Genomic DNA, 27,844 nt, shown 5'->3' with positions numbered 1-27,844 from the left:
GTAAGAAAGGGGAGAGAAAGGAAGGTGGGGAGACACTCGACAGGGCACCTATTATACACACGAAAATGGCGAAAGGGTGGGGAGGCTGCGGCGTTGCTGGTTGACTGGGATGACCGATGCTGGGGGACACTTTACCCGCGGGAAAGCCGTTGAAAGGGGGGGGGGGGAGCGATATGTTTTGGTGTTGGTGATCTAGAGCGGGGGGTCTTCTTTTCGCCGTGTCTCCGAGGCCATGGACATACACAGAGGGTAGGATGCCCTTCACGCGGTTTATATTACGTCGTGCTATTAAATACTTACTTGGTTGGAGTCACTAAGTTCTCATCAATTTTCCCAACCAGACAGGTAATTCTGTCGAAATGTTTAGCTTAAAATTTGTACTGAATGCATGTATACTGCTGCATTCTTCTATCATTATGATTTAAGCAAGCGATGAACATGCGCATTTCAGAATCATAAGCCTCCTACAGACAGTTTATTTCAGTCACTGCATCAGAAGGTTGGGGGGAGGCATTTTTAAGAAACATACTGCAACAGATGAGTTGCACGGTAGAGAGTACACAATATCATTTCACATACTTATGTACAGCGGCTCAACTTCAGATATCTTGAAGTCACCCGACTCTTTGGAACGGTTTAAAGGGACCCTGAAACGATTTTGACGATTTTGTACAAACGTACTGAGTCGATAGAGTAGGTCCTTCTGATCATTAATTGACCCATCTAAGCGCTCTACGTAAAGCGTGTAATTTATTATAAGGTTTTAAAGATGTGCTTCGGCTACCGATTGCAGCACGCCAAGCGGCTATTTTTTTTGCCCAGATGACGTGTTTTGCCCAGAATACGTCACTGGGGCAGCTATCTGATTGGCTGCCCAGGGCGCGTCATCGATTATTTTTGCAACATTATGGTGAACAAATGTTGTTCGTAATAGTTTAGATGTTAGTTAATTTGTTTCTATAAAAATAAAGTAACAGAAAGAGAATGCACAAGGACATGTATCGCTACACAAAAAAAGCACTTCCGGCCCACAGCAAGTGTCGTCTGCTTGTGTCACAACGTGCTCCGGGTTCACGAGAGCTGCGCGGTCAGTGTTGGTCTCGAGCTTTCTTTTCACGAGCACCATGGTTCATCCTTGTTCCGTTGTGGGCTGCAAACGCAGCGACTGGCAGTATGTCAAGCTGCGACATCGTGTCCCTCTGCAAGGCAGCAGACGAGCGAAGTGGCTGCAGCGCATCGGACTTTCAGTATCCGATAGGCGCCTGGATCTGCGCGTTTGCGGTCGTCACTTTACACCGGATGATTACAACCACGATACCGTGCTAATGCAACGGTTTGGAGGCAGCACGAAGAATTTTCACCTCAGAGGCGAGGCCCTACCGTCTTTGTTCCTTCCCGTTGCAAAGGTAAGTCCACAAACAGGTCGTGTGCTGCTCGTCGGGCACGATTTCAGAACTATGCTCTTTGAGCACTACCGTACCGCTATCTATGTGTTCGGACTAGATAAAAATTTTGGAGAAGTCCACAGAGTATAGCGGCTGGCATGTTTCCTATACAATGAGCGCAAATAGACCTACCCTAGCAAATAATTGAGCTCGCGGCCTCCAGGTATAGTGCGACCGGACTGCTTGGTTCTAGCACGTCGATCGGCAAGAGCTCGGCGTTCTATAAATAATCGTAGTATCCGTCGTTCTGAGGGTGCACGGTCAAGCTTGTAATGTAGCTGTGACAGTGCATGTTATCGGCTTTCACGCACTTTTATCAAGCGCAATGCACGTGCAGAAAGCGAAACTAGACTGCGAATGCGCCGATACGAATGCAATCAGCACGGTGGGAAACATTGTTGTCCTTCATGTGCGTTTCGATGGGGACGAAATGCGAAAACACCCGTGTACTTAGATTTAGGAGCACGTTAAAGAACCCGAGGTGGTCCAAATTATTCCGGAGTCCCCACGGCGTGCCTCGTAATCAGATCATGGTTTTGACACGTAAAACCCCATAATCTAATTTTTTTTATGTGTGTGCGCTGCCAAACAAGTTGCTGCTTTCTTGCAGGGTCATACACCACCTCGGGAAAGCGTGACAGATCGTGTCGATGTATTGAAAACCTCCGCCAGCCAGGTAAGTACTCTCAACTTATACAAGATATTACTGAAACAAGAGAACAGCAGATAAATGTACCGCATACAGGCGCTACATAATGCCTCACTCATATGCAGCTTCACACTGTGCAACAGGGTGGCCTAGGACAGGGCAGTTCAACGGATGTGGCTCTCAATAAATGTTTACTTTAGAGAAGCTAACTTCATATGCCAAAGTCATTTTCATAACACGTACCATAAGCATTTTGAACATCCTTAAACTGAATGGCTTGCAATTTGAAAGCAACACACCTTGCATGAAATTATTTTAATAACATAAAAAAATGCCAATTTCATCTATGAAATACATTGTGATGCATTTGATGCGTCGTAATGTATGATGCATGAAATGAAGTGTGATGTTTGAAATATGCATTTAAGAAGATACTGAACTTCCATGTATGCATTTATTCTTTTCCATCACATATTAGACAGCCACAAGAAAAACCACAAGAACAGTGGAAACCCAGACGACACCAGAATGCCAGTCTGTTGGTAAGCTGACCAAACAACTCAGAAACAGTGCACATTCTATGCACATTTGCAAAACAGGGCTTTATTGGCAGAATTTTCATGTCAGCAGAATAACAGATAATGTTCACTATGGATAAGAAATTAGGCACCTTTTCACTCAAAAAAGTTTTGCTAACCCAAGCGGTTTTAATCCAGCCACGCAGGTGCAAATGACCATGAAAATCATGGTTTCCACAGCGACACAGACGAAGCATCCCTCCACCACACAAAGTGCAGTGCTGAATCAGCGTGAAGCTGCATGCCCTGAAGCCCAAAGAGACACTGCAATACAAGTCACCCCACTACCATTGCTCCCAGCAGACTTCAGACCTCTCCGTGGTTCAACGCCTGTGCCAATGGAGATGGATGACTCTTGTGCAGGTGATGAAGACGAGCCAGCAGCTCAAGAAGACACCAGCTATGTGCCATCATTCAGCGAGAGCTTCTTCAGGTATCTTGTGCATTAAAATACAGTAGACTCACAACAAAATAAATCTCTCACAATTTTTCATAACAGTGCATGAGTGAACCCCAGAATGCTAATCGTATTAACAAAATCTGAGAACAAACTACACAAAAGGTTTACATAAGAACTGGACAAATGCAATTATTATAGAAAAACATCACAATACAAACGGACAAGCGCGAGAGCATATCAGCAAAGGTCAGGAACTTTACAAACATACTAATTCAAAAAGAACAGAAGCGAGAAAACGTTAAATGGAAAGCAAAGATTGCAATTATAATTTAATGACTGCCTTCCGATAGCTTATTGAGCGAGTATTTCGTGCAGGGTGTGTCAACATATACCAATGGTTTAATTTTATCATGTACAGAATTCCATAATGACGTGCCAGAGAAGACAGCAGTTCATTTGCCATGCTTTGTTCAAATGGCAGGGTAGAAGCAAGTTATTGTTGTAGAAAACCTGGAAATGTTAGTAATCTTGAGATTGTTTGGACAAGCCAAGTAAAGATATGAATTTTTTTTTTACTTTGGAGATAAAAAGTGATAGCTTCTGTTTAAACAGCGCTGTGTGTGGCTTTTTTCGTTTGTCCCTTTCCCTCACGATGTTTTTTTTTTAAACATGAACTACCAACATATCCAACTCTTTACCCTTCATAGCCCTCATAGACGCTATATGATACTCAAGCTGTGATAGGGGGCTAGAGTGACTGCAACTTAGAGTGCCATATGTGTGGAAACAACTATAGATGCGAAAAGGCAGCAGAATTCTCTTGAGAAGCATGTGGCTAAACTCTGTTTCATACACAGGAGGCGAGGCAGACAGCTTTTAGATGGCATGTCTTGCAACGAGCAAAATGGTAGCAAACTAACTGGTGCCACCATGCATCGTACAATTCCAAATAGACATATGAGCACCCAAGTACTGACTTGTTTTTTGATGCCATTTGCCTGCAGTGCTCACCATGAGAGTTCAGAAGTCCCCACAAGGGTAGAAGAGCCCTTGCACACTGAACGAAAGTTCATTGTCTTTGAGAGCTGCCTGCGGGAATTGCTCACCACCTGCAAGGTCTGTGGCCAAGCAGTAGGCGACATCAGCTCCAAGGTTGTGGGCACTTTGCTCATAGTGGAGGGCATGTGTGACAAAGAACACATGCTCCAGTGGAGGAGCCAGCCACTTGTTCGTGGGAGTGGAGCTGGAAACATTCTTCTGGCAGCAGGAGTGCTATTTTCTGGCTGTGCAGTGGCTGCGACCTTGAGGTGCCTAAATTCTATCGGCGTGCAGACCATCACAGAACGGACCTTCTACAACTACCAGAGGGCCTACTTGCTGCCTGCCATAAACGAGGTTCGCCTACTGGGCCACATTTACAAAGAACTAGAGCATGATTTAGGCATAGTCTGATGGTTTTATACAACACCAATGCACCTGTAAGCTAATAGACCAATACAGGCTATCAGTTTTATTAGTGTATCAAGTCGATAATTTCATAATCCAATAAGATGAGACCTATAGAAGCCAATAAAGTATTTCTATTTGAATTTTTCCTAGGGTAATGTTCTAGCAACGTAATGTACAACCAACAGCCCTTGCATGACTGCCAAGTCTGATATCATAGAGCCTGATCTTGCAGTGCAAATTTAGATGTCAAATTAGGGATTCTGAGGACCAACACTGGCATTTGTCCTGTTTATCTCAATCTGTGCCATCTAAAGTTGCACCGAAACATCATGCTGCCTAATTCTTGTAACCAGCTGGCCCATCTAACTTGCTTCATCATGATTCTAAAGAATACAAACTCTGGTACATGGTGTTGAAATTTAGAAACTGTTTGTGTTTCTTTTAGCTCACATTGAACAGTTTTACCATCCTGCTTTTTCTAGTTGGCAGTGCCTTGCACATGGCCCCAACTGAATACAACCCCAGTACATTAGGATGCTGTTATGGTAGCAAAATTGTAGCAGTTTTGTAGCAATGCATTAGGCACTTATATATTATGCACTTGTTTTTCCAGCTTTTCCACCGTAAGCAAGCTGAAATGGCCAGTGAGCTTGCTGGCTTGCAAGTCGACCTGGCAGGTGACGGGCGCTGTGACTCTCCAGGCTACAGTGCCAAGTACATGACATACAGTGTGCTTTCTATGCAGAATGGCTGCATTTTGCACACAGAACAAGTGCAAGTTGGAGAGGTAAACACATAGTGCTACTATTCATACTATACGCATATTGTGTAAATTCTTATGAAACTATCTGCTGTATTTGTGCAGTCGCCTGAAGTCCCTAACAGTGTTTCTATGGAAAAACAAGGGCTTGCCAAGTGCTTGATGGGTGTCGAGAAGCTGGGCATCAGGATACGTTCGCTGACAACAGGTACCATACAGAGATTGTGTTTTTTAATTTTGGTGATGCAATCTGAAACAGTAAGCATTGCTGCTGTGTATGCTAGAGCATCTTATTTACATTGTTGTAATCAACTTGAGAACAAATGCCTAGCCACGTATATTGAGAAGGTCCAAAATAGCAACCTCCCCTGCCCCTAAGTCTGGATATGTATCTTATTGCAGGGTCAAGGTATGTGTAACACTGCCAGTAATGATACAAAAAAAGACATTTTTTCTAACACTACGACACACTTGCTGTGAAACAGATAAGTAAAAAGGCTTATCGCAAGGGTTGGTGGTGGAAGCTGTTAATGGCAACATGCAATGAGCTGTGAGGAGATTTGCTGGTGCTGGAAAAGGAAGCCGTGTGCATGGTGGAATCTTTTAGTGATGTGGGCGGGCAGCTGCTGCAGGGAAGCTGTCGTTGTGGGTGCCAATTGCTCTCGGTTACATGTGCCTCACACCTTTTCTTGTTTACATGTGATCTAGTGGCTGAAAAACATATAATGGATCCCAGTTTGGTGATATACTCAACGTTAGTGCCAAAATGTCTTGTTTTCATGCGCCGTATAGTCACAAATTGCTGCTGGAAAGCGTACTACGTCTTTACAAAAGATGACTGAAAATTTTCCTTGCCAACCAGCGGGTATTCAGGGGTGAATATTGAGCAGTCACATGACATTACAGACTGTTCGTAATTTAACACAGCGAAGTGTCTTGCTGATAGCTTCTCTCAAAGCCTGCAGCTAGAGCTGGATGCAGAACTTTTTTTTCACGACAGCTAATTGTGAGCTGATTTACATGTTAAAGATGTTTCTTCTCAAAATATTATTGCGGTACTGCAAATGAAACTGACTCCTGCGTGTATTCCGCGGCCGCCTATGCGACGCATGCACTCTTTTTTGCCGCTAGCAACATGATCGCTGTGGCTTCACTCACTCCCGTAGGTGACTGCGAGGAGCTGCTACTCTAGAAGATTTATATAACCTCCTTGCTCACTAAGGTTCATTCTTTTCACAGACCGACATCCTGGTGTCAACCGGTACTGCCGCGTGGAGAAGCCAGAGATTAAGCACTGGTTTGATACTTGGCATGTTGCTAAAGGTAAGCACATATCCTGGTTTCAGGCCAATTTAACAATAGCACGCACAAGAATCGCATGAACCACAATTCAGCCTATTCAAGAGGATTACCTGACAAGGCAGACATTTTTTTGCATGATTGATCGCAATGTCTAGATGTCTGCCTAGCTTAAATCCTAAGACCAATGGCATTCTTGCGACATCTGTGCCCAAAATATTCTAAAATATGGTTTGTTGTTGTGGCCAAGGTAATCTCGAACTGTGTGACACACTTTGAAGGAACTGCAAGCTGGAACGGCGACATATTTCTTAGCACACATGGAGGCTGCATATCTTGAAAGAGAGTCTAGTCTCAAGATTTCCTACAGACTTTACTACAGGTCTGCTTCAATTTCTCAGTTACAACAGGTGATGTGAAGTGAGTAATTAAAGAGAGTGGATTTTTTTTATTGCCTACCTGTACGTTGCAATGCGATTTATTGTGCAAATTATGCTTGTCTATTGCACAAATGCATCTAAGCAGGTGGAGCACTTTCTTATCACAAGTGATCTTTAGAAATGTGTGCATACTAAAAGGACAGGTGACATGCAGGAATGCGTGTTGGTTTCTTAAAATGAAAATAAATTTGCATAAAGATTGCATTTTATGGTCCAGATTGGTCAATACAGCACCTGGTACTGTTACTTGCTTAGTAACAACCATCTTGCTCACGCGACAACCCTTGCTTTATGACTGCAGTGTCAGTAAATAAAATATCTAATAACAACCCCTTGTCATATATTCTAGGTCTGAAAAAAAAGCTCCTGGCTGCTAGCCGCACACATCAAGTTATCACACCTTGGATCCAAAGCATCCTAAACCACCTCTACTGGGTGGCTGCCATGGGCCAAGGTGATGGTGAGCTTGTCATCAGCATGTGGAGAAGCCTGCTCAACCACGTGTGCAACAAACACGATGGCCATGATGGGCCCTACAAAAAATGCCTCCATGACTCCCTTGACGACAGGGAATGGTTGAGACCAGGTAAGCACTACTGTAAATTGTATTCTTGCCCTACACAGCATTTCTTAGTGTGGACATCACATCTTCAGATAAAAAGCTAAAAAGATTTTTAATTTGTTATACGTATCTGTTTCAGCATCACCTGCATTTCTTCGTCTCAAAACCATTGTCGACAATGCGAGACTACTGAAGGATATCCGCCGGCTCTCTCCTGAGGTGCAAACGTTTTCATTGGAGTCCTTCCACAGCGTGCTGAATCGGTTTGCTCCAAAGTCCAATGCCTTCTCAGTGGACGGAATGCAAGAGAGGTAATTTTAATTTCGACATCTAAGAGATAAGACAAGGGTATAATTCAAACCTCTCTTCATTAGAACGAGGCTCGCTGTGCTGCACTTCAACGAGAATGCTGCACGGCACCAAGCACTCACTCAGGATGGAGAGCAGCGGTGGAAGATTAAATCTTCCAAGGCAAGGCGAGGCCACTTCACTGTGACTACAGTGAAAGAGGACCCAAGCTACGGTATGTAACATTTCTGGACAGATTGTAACATACCAACACGTGTGCACGAAATTCTTGCCAACCATAGGGCAATTACCCTGCAGTGCGATATTTTTGGCATTTTTGCTGTTTTGTAAAGCTCTAGTTTCGTCAACGAATGTTTTAATAAACCGTGGGGTATTATGCCCTGCGGCGGCATTTTTAATGACCTTAGCAGGAAACCAATGAAACTATAAAGATGTGCCAAATCTGGCAAAATCGTACTCACAGGAACTGAGAATATAACAGTTAACCTCTACATATGTACAGTACAGGTTTTTGTTCGACCTAAACATGAATTTGCAGGATGATAAGGGAAGCTGATCTTTGTGTACAATTCTTTCTAGCTAGACAAACATGGTGCTATAGACGACCAAGTTTTACGGCTATTGGAAGATGTTTATGCTTGGGCGAGTGCTGCAAATACATGCGTGTTAATCAGAATGTACAAATTTGGGTCAACTCTTATTTATCTATCCGAATACATGTAAAACTGAGAAGTTCTCTCATTACACAACTGCTGGACCACTTCTACTGAACTCTATTGCATTTGAGAAAAGCAATTTCTGCTGAGCGTCGGAAGCAGAATCCTATTGTATGAATGTATCCTAATGTATAAAAGATAATGCACAAAAAAATTGAAAAAATGGTTGCCAACACTTGCGCACAACTTAGTTTCTTGCGGAACACTTGCGCACAACTTCATACTGATACTGCACCTCTTCACTATGCAGGATACGTTGATGACCTCATGCAAGATGTGGTCGAGCGCTGCGAACATTCTTCATATAAGGAGAGCTTTCTGAGCTGTGAAAAGTCTCCACCGTGCTACATGTCACTTGGTTTTGAAAGACCATCAAAGCAGGAGCTCATCGCACAAAGGCGCACTCGCTTCCCAGTGGCATCAACATTAAGCAATAGCAGCTAGACAGCCACCACAGTTTGTGTGAACTGGGCTAATGCACTCAGACAGCCATAAAGAACTTGGCGTGTCAAGAGAGCTTTGGAGACCACATGACAGTACAATTCAAGTGTACACACACATCCGCAATGCAGTCACAATGATTTATTTGAACCACACCAACGCCTCCGTGGTCAAGTATGCGCTGGTCTGTTGAGAGTACACACATGAAGAGAACCACTTGGCTAAACGAAGTCAGGTAGCCACCTTTCCTTGGGACAGCATGAAAGACTTGGCATTTCAAGGGAGCTTTGCAGACCACTGCATTGGCTGTGCGCCATATTTAGGCCAGCAACGCTGCCTGGCGGGCACCACATGGCCTGATGCTATATTGCTGCGACCCCCACTGCATTGAGCCATGATAGTGATGACAAAGACGATCAGATGCCAGCAACGTCGCACATACTTTCCGCAAAGAAATCCTGCAGGCTTGCCCCGACAAAGCCCCCTCACGACACCTCGGCTACACAAGGACATTGGCACGAGTCAAAAACAAATATTACTGGCCAAAGCATGCAGCCGATGTGAAGCATTACATCAGAACTTGCCTTGACTGTCAGTGACGCAAAGTACAACCCACTAAACCCGCTGGGCTCTTACACCACGTTGCAGTGCCGGTGTTGCCGTTTGCGCAAATTGGAATGCACCTTCTAGGCCCATTTCTGACATCTGCCAGCAGAAATAAATGGGTCATAGTTGCGACAGACTACCTCACGAGGTACACAGAAGCCAAGGCACTTCCGAGTGACATGGCAGCTGAAGTGGCATAACGTTTCATTGAGAACATCGTCATAAGACATGGTGCTACAGCTGTCATAACAGACAGAGGAACCGCTTTCACAGCTGAGCTTTTGAGAAGTGTGCTCAGGCTCAGCGGCAAGGCCCATAGGAGGACAACAGCCTACCATCCTCAAACAAATGGGCTTACAGAACGACTCAACAAGACCCTCGCTGACATGCTCTGTATGTACGTCAATGTGGAACACAAGAATTGGGACAATATACTGCCATATGTCACATTTTCGTATGATACGACACGGCAGGAAACAACAAGAACGACGCCATTCGGTCCTCTCCACGGTCGAGAAGTAACGACGATGCTTGATGCCATGCTGCCCCATAATTGCAGGCGACAATGTGTCAGCCTGCAAGAACCCGAAGCAATGGATCAGTGACAAATTCTTGAAGCTGTTCATTGGCACTGGACACTCCAAGTATACGTACTCGATCAATTTGGGAGACGGCGCTGGACCAGTTGCTATGCCCGTGAGGAGAGTGCCTCAACCATTCAAGAAAGCCATGTGTACTGATGGACGAGCTTGGCCTGACTGTACTCGACGAACCGGCTTCATACACCAGGATCGGACAGGGAGTGTGCCGCGACACATCCCCTGACCTCTCTGTCTGGTCGGGCACGGACGTGGTCACTTGGTCGAACTCTTTCGAGGACCTGGGGAGTGAACACAGAATCCTGTGTGCGACCGTGGGAGAGAGTGAAAGCGAGGAGGACATCTGCCGAAAGGCAAGAATCGTGGACTGGGATAGATTCCGGAAAAATAGAGAACGAGACAAGAAGGAGGGCCCGATTGAAGACATCAGCGAATGGTGCAGAGAACTACTTGCGGACGTAGCGAAAGCCACCGATGAGATCGAATGGACGGATTGGCGACAAGAATCCCCCAAAGAAGGAGGAGACAGATCCCGGGGAGCTGGGAACGACGACGCTCCCCAACCGTCCAGAGTGGACAGCCGGCTGGCACATCTCCTTGCGGCCAATAAATCCATGCAACGGAGAGCGAGTAAGCAAAAACTCAAGAGGAAGATACGCAAGATCGCCGAAATCAACCGGGAGATCGAGATGCATTGCGGCCGCCTGTGCGAGCAAGAATGGCAGGAGCTGTGTGACACGATGAACGGGAACATGAGCGCGGGACGCACCTGGAAGGTTCTCGGGCACCTGCTCGACCCGGAAAGCACCAGAACGGCGACCCGTACAGAGGCTGTCGGGCACCAAAATGGGAAGACAAATCCTCGACCTGCTCGGGATTCGATATCATGAGGCGGGGGGACTGAAGGAAACACTGCTACCGGAAGTCAGGGACGCCATACAGATGGAATACATGCCGAAGAACATGCACCCGGCGCATGACGTGGAAAGACGTAAACGAAGGGCGGCAGCTATCCTCGAGGAGCACGAAAGACGAGAAGGCGTCCTCTTCGTCGATGCAGCCAGGTACCCGCGGCCCGCCGGTAACGTTGATGGCGAAGAGGGACGACGACCACCATCGCCACTACAACGAAATGTGCGAGACGAACCGGGGATGCCAACACCACCATCACTACTACTAATACGACAAAAACGGCAGCAGCAACAGCAGCAACATCAACGACACGGCTGGCCGACGGCGGCGGAGCCCGCCTTCTCCATGGCGGTCGTAGATACGAAGGGAAGGATTCGAGTCACGGCATCAGCGAGGCTGCCGTCGGCCGAAGCAGCGGAGGAGATGGCCATAGCCCTCGCGGTACTCCACGGAGGTACGGAGGATAGCTTGATCATAAGCGACTCCAAATCAGCGATCCGGAACTACACCAAAGGTTGGGTGTCCGCGGATGTGGCGCGCATGCTCACCGCCAAAGCCGGGGACTTCATGTCCGGCACGATTACGAACAAGTCCCTCAATGGTTCCCTGCACACGTCGGGGAGCTTGGTACTAAAGAAGACAACAGCCGCGACGACAACAATACTAACGTAAACACACCGGCATCCCGCCCAACCACAACGAGCGTGCCCATCTCGTCGCGAGGCAACTTACCCGCCGCGACGCGATCACCCAGAGGGCAGCCGCCATTGTTGTGCGGAACCCCAGCAGAGGAATTACCAACACAACCCAAATCGCGTCGGACGGAGCTGGGGGCCATGGGGACGCCGACTGCGATATCGAGGAGTTTCTGGCCTCGTACCGAGAGGTTCTTGAACACTACAGGAAAGAACGTATGACATATCCACAACCCCACGGGCAGCTGGACAGGTCCCAGGCAGTCGACCTGAGGCGGTTGCAGACGGGCACTTTCACCAACCCCTACCACCTGCACCGCCTGTGGCCCGGGCTGCACCCGTCGCCCGGCTGCCCGTGGTGCGAGCACGAACGGGCTGGTATGGCCCGTATACTTTGGGAATGTCAACGCCCTGAAGAAGGACCAAGAGGAAGGGGGAAGATAACAGCAGGACCCTCTGAAGCGGGGCGCCTCGATAAGAGATGGCAAGCCGCCCTCCTCAGCGAGGCACCCGAGGACCAGGAGTGGGCCGTCCAGCGGGCCAGGGCCATTGCCGAGGATCTCGAAAGATTTTTCTCCGGCGATGGACCCCTGGTAGCCTAGCCCCGGGCACCAACAGCCATAACCGCTGGACAAATAAAGTTTATTCCTATCCCTATCCTACTGAGTTGTAGCGAATGGAGGCGGAAGGCATCATAGCCAAAACCGAAACCCAATTGGACTGAGTGAATGCACTGGTCACAGTAAGGAGAAAAGATGGGAGATTGAGAGTGCGGATGGATCCGCGTCATGTCAATGAGTGCATTAAAAGGGGGCAGTTCTACCGTTCCAAGCAAAGAGGACACTGAAGCAGAATTAGCAGGTGCCAGCTTTTTCACCAAGTTAGACGCCAACCAAGGTTTCTCTCAGATTCCCCTGGACAACTGTGCCTCGAAAGTGGGCACCTTCAGCACACTGTTCGCCAGGTACTGCTTTCTTTGACTTCCATTTGGTATAAGCGCCACCCCAGAACCATTTCACATGACCATAAGCCAAGTGCTAGGTAACCTGCAGGACATCCATGTGTATGTATATATATATATATTGACGTCCTAGTGTGTGGCGCAACTAAGCAAGAGTGTGATGCTCGGCTCCGTGCTTGGTGCAATCCAAGATGCAGTCCTCACTTTACACTGAGAAGTGCGTATATATAGTGGGGTTGGTGAAGTTGAATTCCTCGCTGACCCGATTTCCAGGAATGCAATAGGCCGTACAAGTTTGATTCATTCCGTCTCCAACTTGCCTATGGCCACATGCAAGGAGGATGTTCAGAGGCTCTTGCTATCAGCTAGTTCAGAAAATGTCACCTCAACCTCTCAGACTGCGCTAACTGGTCAAACAAGAAAGGGAGTTAGAATGGAACGAGGCTGGCAAGAAATAGTGGCGGGAATCAGTGTGTAATGCTTAAGTCGTTTTATGCATTGAAGCATAAAAGTAACTGGAATGCCAGTGGATTTCTCCGCAAAGTTCGGGAAATAATATCTCGAAACTGGTGTCATCCTGACAACTTGTTTCAAGTGGATCCGGATTGAGAACTCCATGGCTAGGATTTGTAAATAGCAATATGGGCCATAAGGTAATTAGTTAAAAACTTAATTAGGGAATTTGTTTAGTTAGTGAAATATGCAATTTAATTTTTTTTTGTGCAAGTAATGTCCGCCTCTTCGAGTAGACCCGCTCATGAAGTATGATTGTGCTAACTTGCCACAGGCGACCTTTAAAAATTTTTGAAAGTGTTCGCTGAACCATCCAGTAAATGAGAAATTTTACCCGGAAGACTGCAACCTGTGGCAAGGTTATCTGAACTCAACCTCTTGCTTTGTGCTTGTTTTGTTCTTTCTTAGAACGGAAGATCCATCAGCTGTGTTCCACATCTAGGCCAGCAGACTGCCCCACGAGCAACACATGACCCAAGACTATATATTGTCCTTGCAAATAAATTGCGCCTTTTTTGGTCCATGCTATGAAGTGTGTCGCGTCAGTCCTTTGCAACCACATGACGGCCTCATGAGGATACGTGTGGGCACCTCATTGACTCTGGCTGCTCGGGCCACGTAGACAGGTGGTGCTCAGGCATCCCCTGCATCCTGCGCTTTCTGTCGCACAGCTGCTACGGAGGGAACACTAGACTGCATCTCTCAGAAGCTGTCCGGGCCTTCAGACAGTCCATGCGTGCCATCTACGTAGCCTGGGCCAACAACTCGGCCGTCCGCCTGACTTTTGCCAATGGACACACGGTCCTTTGTTTATGTTTATGCCACTCCTGCATGTAACCCTGGAAAGAGGCCTTATTATGTTCATGAATTTATGCCGCAGGGCGTACTTGCACAATAAAAAAAGTGTTGAGACACTCCCGCAACACACTAACACCCGTCTGGTGAAATGTGCCCCACTCTGTTCCGAGCAGGCAAGCGAAGAGAACTACTTGGCTAATGCAGTCAGGCAGCCACCTTTCCTTGGGGCAGCATCAAAGACTTGACCAAGCCAAGGGCCAGCATTTGTTGCAGCTTCCAGATAACCTGTACGGGCAAATCGAGAAGAAAAATATTAATCATTGAACTAGTTCAGGCCTCGTGACTACAATCAAAGCACTCGCCAACTGTGCACAAACCATATTTGTTGCCAAGCGGCTAGTGGGTGTTTGCATGTGGTGCCAATTTCTGAGTTAGGTTTGAAAGAAAATTGTGTAGCTACATGTAACTATGAGGGAGAGCTTTGGCACATCTACAGAATCCTGTAGCAAAGTGAAGGAAAGGTTTGATGGAAACTCAAGTACTTTAGAACATGATCGTTCATCTAGCTGGTTCTGATGGCAAAGTAGTATATCTCTATGCTGCCAAAAAGGACTCCTTATTCCATAAAGTGATGTGAAAGGAACATCACATTTATGAATGCACCATTGATGGCACAAACAATCTGCTATTAAATTTCTGCCAATTATCTGATAAACTCGGTCATACCTGAACGTGCTTACAGAGGTGGATATCTGAAGCCGACGTATTCGGCCGACGGGAACTGTCTCCTGATGGCGGATACGACGCATGCAGGTAACACGACCCTGTTGCGTCTCCCCAGCCTCTTCCAAATCCACCGTGTAAAGAGGCGGTACGCTAAAAAGCGATACTTCCTGGCAAAGAGCATAAAGTGGTGCGGTCAAGGTTGCAATCGGAGTCCGCTAACTGTAGTCCGCAAGTTCCAGATATACTGTAACCCTAACATTACCTGTGAACTTCTCCTTCAACCGCCACACCGTTCTCCTGCAGCTCCCAATACAATGCGCCTAGTACCGCGGGGCTAAGGCAGACGCTCCTGAACTCTTCATGTTGCGTAATGCAACCGTCCGGACTTTCCTCAACCACTTGTGCCACGTCACGGCAACACACTTGCTCAAGGGGCGTTGGCATGCGCTCGCAAAGCCCACAATCGCACCTGCATCATCCAGATTCATCGGAGGCGGTCGTTATCATATATACCACACATTCATCGCGAAATAACCTAGAGAGCATGTCAATCAAATCGGTTAGAACGCGATCGAACGTAAATGCAGAAATAGTAAAGTGCACGCGGTACAACTTGAATTATTTTCCCCGTAACAAGCTGGACAGCTCCAATTTCTGTGTTTACGCTTACCGGTGATCGTTGTTGTCGTCGGGGTCATCAGGAGAATCCGGCGAGTCTGGCGGTGGCGAATCGTTGCTGCCGTCGTCAGCGTGGAGCGGATTGCGAAAAGGTGTGTCGCTATAAGGGTCAAAACCCATCTCTTCGCTCATCCGGCGCAACCGCTCCTCAAGCTCCGGGTCCATGACGCGACTAATCGTCGAACAGAACGCACGCTGCTTGGCTTTCGATGGGGATCGACGGCCGAGAGGTCGGAGTCGGAGAGGCTTCGCGTGTTCTTCTACCGGAAGTGATCGCGCGACGTCACATCGTGACGCATGAGCCAGTGAAGGCGGAGCTTAGCCCCGGTCGAGCCCCGATCGCTCGGCGAACGAGTTGAGGAGGAAAAGCATGATTAGGGAGGAGGGTAACTTGTAATCGCTTGTAGTTCTCTTAATACGTGACGCTTCACTTAAATTGTGGTGTGAATGTTCTACTATAGCTGTACCCTACACGCCTACAAAATTTGTCCGAACCGTTTCAGGGACCCTTTAAGAGGGGGGTATAACGCAGATAATGTTGTCCACTTTAGTGTAATATAAGCGCAATTTACAGAAGTGTGATATAGTTTTTTTGTGAGTCGCCGAGCCGGAACTTCGGAAGATATTGAAATAATTATATTTTATTCCGGCAGCAATCATATGGAACTCCAGGCGCATTTCTGTCATCGACGTTGCCGTAGCCGTCACTGGGAGGTTCCGTATAAAGTCCAAGGGTGATAAAAATCGTCGCCGCGCGCCGTATGCTGTATGCGCGAGTGAAAGCGTGCGAGGGTGAGCCGAAGATCGCGGCTCAATTTCGGGCACGCAAGGAAGGAAAGTGAGAAGGAAGCACGGTGTCTTCCGTCGCGCGCAACGCTCCGAGGGGAGGGCAGGGAGGGGGGTTCTACTCCGGGCCGCTGCATCTTCAAAGCCATCTGTGACGGCTGACACGCGTGACACCATGCTTGTTAATTTGGTTAGTAAGCGAACGTTTACAAGCTCATACGGCCGACAAAACCACTACCCTTACTTCATACAGCTGTCCACTAATTTGCTATCGCAATCGATGCTTCGCCTTTCGGGTGAAACTGCGACATTTTTTAACACTGATCGCCTAACTAAACAGTACCCTGGTAGAAGTTACAGCATTTTAACTTAATCTTTAAAATGTAACAAGCTGGGTACCGGTTCCTCAGTTGCCGAAAAAGAAAACAATTTCTCCTTTCCTATGAATTCATATAGAAGCGGTCGAGGTAAAGCATCCTCTTAACAAGTCCGCATGTTTTAGAGATACTTAAAAGCCGTCTCTAGTCATACATGTATTATGTCCAGATTATTTGTTTTTTTACGAAGAATACAGATAGGGGGCTCCTTCCCAGTATATTTTATTTATTATTATGCGGTGGATTCAAGTGACAACAGCGAGGTTTGTACTGGCCTCGCTTCAAGAACGGGGCTGCCAAAAAGGTTGTGCGCGTGCTCGACCTGGTTGTAAAAACAATATACACGTTGTTCAATTGGCTAGGCAGATTATCTCATTGTTCTGTGCCAGCTAGAGAAGGTAATCGCACCTCACTGAACGCTATGACTACGTACGGAGGAAAGATCGCTGATTCGGCGATGCAATTCCGTTCAGTTAACATAGGATTCTTTGCCACCAAACGATGGGCTCGCGAGTTTTCTCAGAAACACTGAATGTCGGGCGTGTTGGTATTCCCTACTCGATAAAACATGGCGCGAAAGAACAGTGTCACATGTAAGAGGCCACCTGCGGCGCGAAAAAGAAGCGCACGTGAAGCACAGTGTTCGGAACGGCACGAACTCTCGAGGCGCGTGAGCCGAGGCGTAATCGAGGGATGAACGGCGCGGTCGGTGGATTATCGACGTGGCTCCGGGCCAGGAAGGTCGCATCGCCAGCTTCGCTCTGGCGACGGGATACTTGGGGGTCTGGCTGAGTCCGTGACGTTGGCCGTCCAAGGTGTGGCCGTCGACCTCGGCAAGTTCGAGCGAGGCTCCTGGACTGGCTGCAGCCTCTCACGGCGGGACCGGGCACCCCCTAAGAGGATCCCCCTTCTGCGGCAGACCGGCACGTAGATTCTCCTCGGGACGCCACGTCGGCACTCATGAAGAAGTTGCGACGCATCCCGACGCTAGGCCTATCCAGGTGGGCCTAAGCAACGCCGAGCGCCGTCACTGAAGAATTACTGTCGAGCTCATCACCGACGAAATACCGACGAGCTCACCACCGATAAAAGAGACGACGCGCCGACGGCAAGGCAGAGACGACTACAGAATCGACGAGAGCGCTGAACTCTGAGGGAAAGGGCCGACGAGCTTCGGACTCGGACAAACGTACAACGACGGGTGCAGCAAGGTGACTCTTTGTAGAGTTTCAGGCGTGTGTCAGCGAGATAGGACAGGGTTGCCCGACTTTGAAGGATTAGCCGCCACAGACGAGCGTAGGCGTGAATTCGAACTTGTTTAGTATATTGGGCTTTAGTTTGTATCTTTGTTAGTATTGTTCCCGCAGTGTGTTTTAGTGTGCTTGATTTTTTTTAGTTTGAGTCTCGAGTTTGCGTGCTATTAAAAAATCTGTTTGCTGTGTCGCCATCCGTCTTCCTTCTCCATCTCTTTTACCACCCGCACGCCCCCGAGATCGGTGGCAAAAAACATCACAAACAGGGACGAGATATAAAACACGAACGTGTTGCAGACTGAATAACTTAAGCAGCTCACTTGTGCGTGATTTATGGCACATAGAATAAATAATTTTTGGGTACGTTGGGGCTAAGTGCTGTAAATAAATTATTTTTTTAAGCGGCCTCTTGGCAAGCTGGAAATCTGGACGTTGCAACAACCAGGGGAAAACACCTGCACAAATTATGAAAGGCTGACAATGCGGGACGTTCTGCTACTCCTGCAGAAGACAGGGTACAGTAGCCTCGTTCGACACTATGTGCACGCGCTGCACATCGCAGAAAACTGTGCGTGCTACACGTCTACCTGATCGAAAATATTGTATTTAATTGCAAAGCAGTCTCGGCGAGTGCAACCCAGTTTTTTTTTTGCCGATTCTCTGGAAAGTATCTCGCGACTTTCAGCCCGTTTTTGTGGTTCATCTCAAAGATAGCGTAGTCTAAAATGTGGGTTGATCCCGATGGCTGTGAAGTCTATACGCCACTGAGTATATGCCGCTCTTCCATGAACTTCTTGAGTGACAAATTCCCGTAGGGCAGAACTACGTAGCGAATCAAATCTACGCATGTTCTGCCACTTGACGCGTAGCATTCTTCACCTTTAAGCCTTCTGAGTGAACAGGTGTCTGTTACTGGTGGCGAGGAAAGCGCCGAGGAAAGAGGGCGCACACACGTGCTGGTAGCGTCGTATAAACCGCAGACTGCGCGAGAACTCTGAGTGTGGTGCCAAAGCAGCACGGGAGTCTACGCCGTGTCGCCGCCGCGAGTGTTGCACATCCGCCTAGGGACGAACTTCTATCAACGCGACGCATGGTCCGTCACTGTCCGGGGTACGGGACCCGAACACAGGGCAGTTTAATAAATGTGGGTTTATCCAAAAGATAGCGCTGTCCAAGATTGTGGGCCAGTCCGGATGGTAGTGCGGCCTCGAAATACCGAAGGGCACAGGTTTTGTGGCCCTGCGGCGACTGGGTCTGCGCCACTGGATATGTGGCATTGCTCAATGAACCTCTCTGATGCCAACTTGGTTCAGGAAGTATCACAACAAGAACAACAAATAACACTATGCGCTGCACACCGCATTAGTTCGCAACACATCGCAAAAGCATTAGCAGTTTACTGCGGAAGAGTTATATGATTACTAAGAACCATTCTCTACTAAACCGTGAATGCATCGCAGTATGCAGGTGTCAACTAGAGTTAATTAAGTCTGCATAATTTTGGGGGATAACACATGCTTTTGTAATTCTCGATTGCATCACCCGTCTCTAAGATGTATACGTGCGATAAATTTATCTTGTTTATAAAGTTCGCCATGTGTCCCTGTACTTGATGTGATCATGCTGTGTCAGCGAATTCAGCCATCTGCCTCACCCAATCAAAACTGCACTACTGTTGCATTAGACAGATTTGTTCCACTCGCGACGGCGTATCCAATCAAATTTTACAAAATCGATCAGCAGCAATGGCAGTGCGCGTGCGCGCAAAGCTTATAGCGGAGGCGTAGCGTAATACGCCGCTCTAGCTCTGCTACCGAGTCGACTGAGTGAAAGGTGACGGTGCGTCGACTTGGTTTCATTGTCCTTTTGAATCTAAGCTGTCCTTACAATGCTACCGTCTCTCCGTTGCATACTCTTGAAGAATGCGAAAACAACGCATTTCTCTGCGGGGTCTGAGCGTGTGAAAACAAAGCGAAGCCGTGAGTGACGCTCTGCTAAAACTGTCCATTGCTGAGTGGCCGACATAGGTATCTGTACACTGTGCACTAAAGTAGCCCAACCACGCTTACGCATTTACGCGTCATTTGTAGCGGGCTGCTCCAATTTGATATCTTCGCGAAGGAAAATAATCCCAATTCGTTTTATGCAGACGATGAGGAGCGCCATGTCGAGCGTCTGACGAGATTGGAAACGACGATAGCCGGAATGCGGGATTTCCTCACTCGACGTCTGAACAAAGCTCCCGCTCACAGCAGCACGGCACAAGTCATCATCAAGGCCATTGAATACATCAGGTATCCACTTGAAATGGTTTAGCAGGATGTCCCCCGTTTGGAGATATTATTTCCGAAAGTTTGCAACGAAATACATCGGTGTTCCATTTACTTTTTTGCTTCAGTGTGCAAAATAGCACTTTGTTAAAAAAAATGTCACAGTTTCGCCCGAATGACGAAGCATCGATTGCAGTAGCCATTTGGTGGACTGCCATACGAAGTAAGGATAGTTCTTTTATCGGCCGTATAAACTTGTAAAGATAGGCATACTAACTAAATCAACAAGCATGGTGTAACGCGCGCATAAGCAAACATGAACGCATCTCACTCGATGACCGCGGAAACACGCTGTCGAAACACTGCTGTGAGTAAGCACGGCAGCAGCAGCGAGCGAATGGACTTTCGTCTCGCCGCTCGCATCAACGCGAAACCGCGAAAACACGGCGCAGGGAGGAAACACTCTGCGGCCGCCGCAGATGGCTTTCAAGATACAGCCGCCCGGGCGGGAGGCGTATTTTGCTTTCCGCGGATGATTTCACGCGCGAGAGAGAAAAAAAATGTCACAGTTTCGCCCTAAGGGCGAAGCAATGAATGCGATAGCAACACCGCAATGTCATACGAAGTAAGGTGAGCGGCTTTGGAAGCAATATGAATTGTAGTAAACATGAGCTGATTAAGTAAGCAGGTGTGCTGCGGCGTAAGTAGACCGACATGAAGAGAGACTCGATGACCACGAGAAGGCGCGTGTGAAACGGTGGTGTTGCTGAGAAGCGCTTCCCGTGGGCAGCGCGTGCGAAGGGACACACCTGTAGCGCTGCACTGCCGATCCGGGCAGCATTGCATGTGTAGCGTGCGTTGGAAAATGTGGCCTGACTATTACTAACTGAATGAACAAGCGTGGTGTGAGCGCGCACAAACAAACACGAATAGATCACACTGAATGACTGCAGACAACGACTGTCAAAACGCTGGCAGCAAGCATACGCCGCAGCGGGCGAAGGTACGTGCGGTCTATCGCTTCAACGGAAACTGAGCGGCGAATGCACGGCGCATAAAGGTCAGAGCCGTGTGGAGATACGAGACTGTGCGGGCGAGCGAGCGACGAGCGCGGTTGTTGGCAGAGTAGAAGTGCGCCGCCCCCCCCCCCCCCCCCCCGCTCCCTCCGGCACTGGCTTCCTGCTTCCTTGCTTGGGCGTGGGAGATGAGTGCGTTCGCTCTCCGTGATAGCGCGCGTCCCCGCTCGCTTCCGCTCGGGCATACGGCGCGCGCGAAGATTTTATATATAGGGAACCTCACGGCGACGGCGACGCCGACGGCAGAAATCCGGTTGAAGTGTCCATATAATTGCTATCGCAATAAAAAGGAGGGCGAGGAAGACGGGGCCACTCACGCTGGACGCCCTCGCACGCTATTGGTTCTCGCCATGAGGTCACGTGTTGCCTGCGCGGCTCTTCCCATTACTGCCGGCAACCCCCTACTAAGCAGCTGACGCGCACGCACCGCGGGTTTCTTTTGATAGCGTCTTTCAGGCGAGAAGTCGTGATGGCAGCAACATATTTTTTTTTATTTACGGAAGCTCTTTTAGGCTACATCTGGCGTGTGATGAATGCAACTCTTCAAAAGCGCCCTTTACGTTACGTGACGCGTGAGTGGTGTATATTCAAGTTTGATGAATGCGTTACTCCACGCTGATTCACAATTTAGTTGTGTCAAGTTTCACGTATCTGGCTTCCACTCGTGTTCCTAGGATCGCGCCAGTCCGAGTGTTGTGCATTTAATGCGCTGGTTTTCGGGTGCTTCAACGCAGCCCTTGACGCCTCTCAGAGTGCCAGCTGTGAATTTAATGCGGTAAGGTTTTCAGGATTTTATAACTACTGAGCCACTCACAATCTCCGAATGTAAATCACTCTTTGACAGTTTAGGGGACTCTGGATTGGGAGTAGCGTTCATAATTATCCGATAGTGTGACGATTTAGTGAATTTAGTAAGCAATTTACATGTTTAAATGTCAGACAGTGTGACGTTTGGCTTAGGAAATATTGTGTAGCCCCTTTATAAGAGACATCTGAAGTAGTGTATTGCTCCGTTATACAAAAATAGCTGCTTTATTTTGATTGCACGGATTTGACTTCAGTTTTAGCCATCCAGTACACTGTGCGGGAAATTGTCCCTAACTCTCCAAAAGCTTTATTATTGCTCTGCCCTGCATACAATCGCATTTGTATGCAGTGATATGCTTAGGCAAACATGAACATCAATTATATTTCAATTCAAAGCCCAAAAAATTTTTTAACTGGAAAGCATATGCATTTGAAGTACAAGCATGTGTTTCTCCTCTTCAATTGTACATAGTGAATTTAGAACACCTCAAATAAAGCACTTATTTGACATGCTGATGGTTATTGAAGTCATAGACAGCAGATATAGTTCTCAAGGACAGTATCTCTAAATCTCAGCCAGGTACAAGTTTGCTATGTTTATTGTTGTACGGTTCCTATAGCAGAAACCAAACTTGCCAAGCTATCAGTAGCAATTTACATCGACAGCTGCCAAGCAATGGCAGAGAAGCAGAGCAACTTATTTCTTAATGACAAGGTACAAACAGTCGGACTACATTGGATCACTGAGTTTGAGGCAAATCTAGTTCAAAGTATGAGCTTCTCTGCCATAGCAGCTGTGCTGACTAGTCAACCAGTCACAGATAGCGGAAGATACCGCATTCAGCAATCTAATACCTCAAGTTCACTGGTCAAGAAGGCTGGCTGTCAACAAGGCCATACTGCGGGCAACAACCAGATGGCTGCCCGCAAGGATACCTAGGAAAAATTATTGGTTACTGCAGTGGACCGGCTGCAGTGAATGCAGTAAAAGTAGACCTGTAGAAATAGTGTGTTTTCTACAGGAAGTTGCCACTGTTATAAATCGTACTTCAACACACGAAGTATATACTGCAACTAACACATACGTTTTTTTTTCAAAATGAATATTTGTAGCATTACCACAAGTTAGGGAACAAAGTCATTGAGGGCAATGCTGAAGCACACACAAGCCATTTGTTTTCATATAAGGCTGGTCTTCTTAATAAAGGAAAGGTCTGTATCGACGCTATTTTTTCCCTGAACAACCTGTTGTCCTGTTCTTTGTGAAAGTTTAACAATCCCCCATTGTTGGAAATCTTCCTTTTCATTTCGACAGAAATCTCGACATTCAGCTATAGTACATAATTTATACAATCAGTAGCCACACACAGCAGTATTCACGAGATGTCTGCACTTTGGACCATAGATGCCACTTTGACAAATTGGTTAATCTAGTGGAAAATGGTGGGGGAAAAATGTTGCTCATGAAACAGTGAATAGTACTTTCTATTGTGTTGCTTGAGGTGTTTCACAGTAGTAATTTCATAGAAAACTTCTGGTCCTTTCCAGGTACAGTTTGCATTTACTGTACGAAACCAACATAAAGAGCAGAGCATCTTGCTAATGCTATGTATTTGAAGTACCAAAGCACATAATTGTTCAAGTTGCACAAAAAAAATGTTCAGGGTATCGTTCTTATTTTTTGCTGAAATTTTCCTTAAGTGCGAATTGTCAGAAAATACCAGGTTCTCCTTGAAAGTAGACATCCTGTGCACGAGGGAGTGCTGCCACTGTAAATCAAAAGGTAGATCTGCTGAAAAAGTTCTTTCCTTGGGGTATTTCATAATGCTCGATTTCAGAACATCACAGGCAAATGTCAGAAGTACTGAAGCAACACTGCCACGAAATTTTTCATTTATTTATTGCTCTCATAGACACTTTTCAAGTCAGTAACAATAGCATGACGCTTCATCTGCCCTACCAAGCAAGAGCGCCCCTAAAAATACAGAATTCGCACCACTTCCACCCTCGTTTATTGCTTCAAGTAACATGAAAGTGACCGATGATAACCTTTCATCAAAAACCAACAATTCCTTTGACATAGTAAACAGACATCTGAGAGTAAGTGTGCATCAGGCCAGTGTCTGCCCCATCTCAAATGGCTCCATGGATCGCGGTGACCAGCCAGCGTTACACCATTGTAAACAGTATTCGTCACTTATAACGCTGGTTGGTTCTCTGGTGAACTCCCCTCAGAATCCCTACTCAAGTGGAATTCAAAGGAACGACATCAGGACGATGGTCTGTGATTGTAGGCAATGCAAGGGTTGCCATGGAGGCAGACAGAGCAGTGACAATAAATCATGACTTGTTCAGCACATTTGACTTTGAGCTACATCCCATTTTTGAAAGACGTTGCATACCTCCTCCACAAGCCAAAACAGGAACCGTATGCACAAATTGTTTTGGCAGCACCTTGGGATATTTCATGGCTATCTAAGCAGAGCTAGTTTTGTCAAATTAAACTGAGAGTTCATAGTTGGCACAAAGTGACCTGTCCGCCAGAAAGCACTAACAAGAAAAATGATAAGTTGGTCAACTACCTTACGTCTGGCACTAACTATGCAACAGGCCCTAGTTCGGTATATTTCTTCCACACTGCGCAGAACAAATGGGGATAGCCGATATTCTAGTTGACATTAAGTGGAGAAAGTTGAGCTGGGCAGGCCATGTAATGCTTAGGATGGATAACCGGTGGACCATTAGAGTTACAGAATGGATACCAAGAGAAGGGAAACGCAGTCGAGAACGGCAGAAAACAAAGTGGAGTGATGAAGTTAGGAAATTCGCAGGCGCAAGTTGGAATCAGCTAGTGCAAGACAGGGGTGATTGGAGATCGCAGGGAGAGGCCTTCGTCCTGCAGTGATCATAAATATAGGCTGATGATGATTTTACTATTCATGAAACATGGCTCAGTATCCTCAACCAAAGTGATAATTCAAGTTAAATGACAATGCAATATGCTGTTGCACGACTAACCCTTCTTGGTATGGCTGCAGCACAGCAAGAGTAGAGCTGGCCCTCCGCAGGCCCTGGGCGCTGCCTGTTCAAACGTTCATGAATGCTGCCTACTCTGGTGCTCAGTGCCCAGTTCCATAGGACTTCGCGTGAGGCACACCACTCTTCACGCTTAAGTGTAGGGCGTGTGGACGCTTAGTTTTTTGCACCCTTGATGTTTGGAGGGACGACCTGCTTGCACTCTGCCTGAGCCTCTGCCCACACCCGGCCGACGTCTAGCTATGCCAGTCGGCTGAACTTTGATGGTGCGGCCACGCCTTCTTGCACTTGCAAAAGCAGTCTTCTGGGCAAGATAAGAGGCAATCACTTGAGGCTCCTTGTGCACTTTCTTTATTTCTGCCAGCACCTGTTGAAGTACAGTAATCTAATAAGGGTTGTCAGCAGCCAAGGAGTAGTAGCGCCACTCCTCCTCATGGATTTGTTTCAGCACCTCGGCAGCACCCTGGGCAAAAAAACAAAACAAAACACAAAAACTAATTACACTGTCCCACTGTTCACCAAGTTATAGTACCCTTTCCATCCTCATTTATGCTACATAAGCCTCTCCCATGTGAAATATTTCCTACGCTTGCTGCTGAGCTGATGTATGGTGACCACATATTTCAAGTAAGGTCTGAGCTCATGTGCAAGCTGTAAAGATTCTGCACACACTCACACAATGTGAGCACTGAGCCCATCATGAGCTGCTAGTAGGAAGAATTCGAGCACTCCACCACAAGACAAGCAACTCATACTCTGGCGTGCCTTCTGCTGCACATACTTTACCTCCCCAGAGCTACAGTCATCCTCATTACTAACACCTCTGTTACATTTATAACCAACTATTCATGACAATCATGCGGTACAGTTCAAATATATTTTCCCTCTCTTTCAATTCTCGCTACACTAGTATATGCTGACACCAAGTTTAGCAGGCTTTTCTAGGATGAAACAAATCGCATGCAGTATTGCAGGCAATGTGATAAAGCTAACTAAAATTGTGCCGTTCACCAACATAGGGTTCAGAGAAAGTAACATGAAAATACTTGGCTTTGCAGAAAAATAATGTACTGCAGCTTATTAACAACACTTCTGAAATTGTTATGGCATGACAGAATACTGAGCTTTTCAAGTAAGCATGGCATAAAATAAGTGATGGCATGGTAAATCAATGTTAAAGCAATTTAACTTACTGCTTCATAACCAGAAGTTGAACAAGATTCAGTGTTGCCTGGTAACATCAACAACCTAGATTCGGTTATAGTATGCATGCAGAAGCAGCAAGACAAGATAAATTGCAGGCAACACAAGTTTGAGAGTTTTCCTGCACTAACGAAAGCTGTGCAATCAAAGCAACTAGCTAGATTGCAGTACTTGTTAAGTTATTCACGAAATGTGGGGATGGCACTTTGGCAACTTTCTGAATGGGAAAGTTCATACAACATACCTTAAAAGCAAGCAGTTTCCTAGTTAAATACCTCGAGAAGCTTTTTGAACAAACAATGACATGAGAATTTAGAAGGCAGCATTCACATTGCCCCACACCCAAAGTTTCTATGAAGATAGCGCGATACGCACCTGGCGACGCTGTTCGTTGGAATTTGAGCACTCGGAGTGATGTTGGTCACGCTCTATTGGCTCGTGCTGAGGCTCAGGTGCATGCTGGTTGTGTGCTTCCCAAGCAGTGCTGGTGGACGGTAGCTCTGGCAACACCTAACGGAAGCTTCCAAAGAAACCTTTGTCAGGGCACTTGTCACCCAGGGCAAGGACACCTAACTTGTGCCGGTCATCGGGTTTCAGTATTGGGGCATTTGGAAATGCTCCTCCATACATGTGATGAACCAGTGCTTGATGCTTACAGAATGCCCCTTGTGGACCATTTCTACAAGTGCAAGTGCCGACGTCTTGCCAAACGTGATAAATTTTACCGTCTTCCTGCCCACTGGGCACCTGGTACATGCTATCACCAAGAGCACAAACCAACTGTGCAACACTTTCGGCCATCCTGAGCCCAAACTTGTCGTAAAATATTTGGGGAGCTGGCACACGGTTGTATGCATGGCTAAGCCGTCTTCTCGAAAAGTAGTCCTCCCAGACTGTTGCCACGAGGTCCACAAGGGCAACTACATTATATGCCTTTTGCCTGCCAAGAACCACATCCTTCAATACACGAATAGTGGCTCCAGCATAATTGTTTGTGTTGTGGCCTCTCGTTATAAGGCCCAACCTAAAAAAGAGCAGCCACTCTTCCTTCCGTTCAAGGAATGCATTTACCCGTGTCACATATGCACGGTGCATGTTCAGATCCGCCACTCTCGAATTGGCTGGTCGACCCCTTCTACACAACTCGAAACAAGCCACTTTGTCTGCCATATGTCGCAATAGCTTTCTGTGTTTCAGTAGTTTGTATTCAAATTCCTAGTGTTCTAATGTCTCCATGCAGTAAATGTTGAATCTCCCTTGTAAAAAATCTGCACAGCTCCAAATGAGGTGTTGCAAGTCTGCTCTGCATGACTCCTGACAATGTGTGCATCGGGTATAAGTGTTCGCAATCGTAGCTTGTCTGGTTTGGTGCCATTTCTCAAGTATGTGTGGTGTACATGCAGCGTCGGCCATAACCTTATTAAAAAAAACCTGTTCTGTGCGAGTAAGCCCGCTCTTGTCGTAAAACACATGTACTGGTGTAGCTTCTAATAGTCTCCG

The 27,844-nt window shown here is 47.0% G+C and overlaps 1 protein-coding gene across 2 annotated transcripts; it reads left to right on the top strand.

Annotated features, from left to right (window-relative positions):
• The first annotated feature begins 1,279 nt into the window (after window positions 1-1,279).
• LOC119435368 (uncharacterized) lies at window positions 1,280-13,862 on the top strand. 2 transcript variants are annotated; one of them, XM_049659821.1, is made up of 12 exons: window positions 1,280-1,406; window positions 2,056-2,121; window positions 2,573-2,636; window positions 2,811-3,105; window positions 4,077-4,467; window positions 5,135-5,308; window positions 5,387-5,489; window positions 6,521-6,604; window positions 7,370-7,606; window positions 7,722-7,893; window positions 7,957-8,105; window positions 13,743-13,862. In XM_049659821.1, the coding sequence occupies exons 1-12, from the start codon at window positions 1,326-1,328 to the stop codon at window positions 13,805-13,807; spliced, it is 1,881 nt and encodes a 626-aa protein (XP_049515778.1). In that variant the 5' UTR covers window positions 1,280-1,325; the 3' UTR covers window positions 13,808-13,862. The 2 variants fall into 2 exon arrangements, with proteins under 2 accessions (XP_049515778.1, XP_037558183.2); XM_037702255.2 differs by lacking the exon at window positions 13,743-13,862 and adding an exon at window positions 8,858-10,201.
• Window positions 13,863-27,844: the final 13,982 nt, after the last annotated feature.

This window comes from Dermacentor silvarum, unplaced genomic scaffold (genome assembly GCF_013339745.2).
Source record: "Dermacentor silvarum isolate Dsil-2018 unplaced genomic scaffold, BIME_Dsil_1.4 Seq657, whole genome shotgun sequence".
Classification (NCBI taxonomy): Eukaryota; Metazoa; Arthropoda; class Arachnida; order Ixodida; family Ixodidae; genus Dermacentor; species Dermacentor silvarum.
This window is presented reverse-complemented; position numbering and strand designations above follow the sequence as displayed.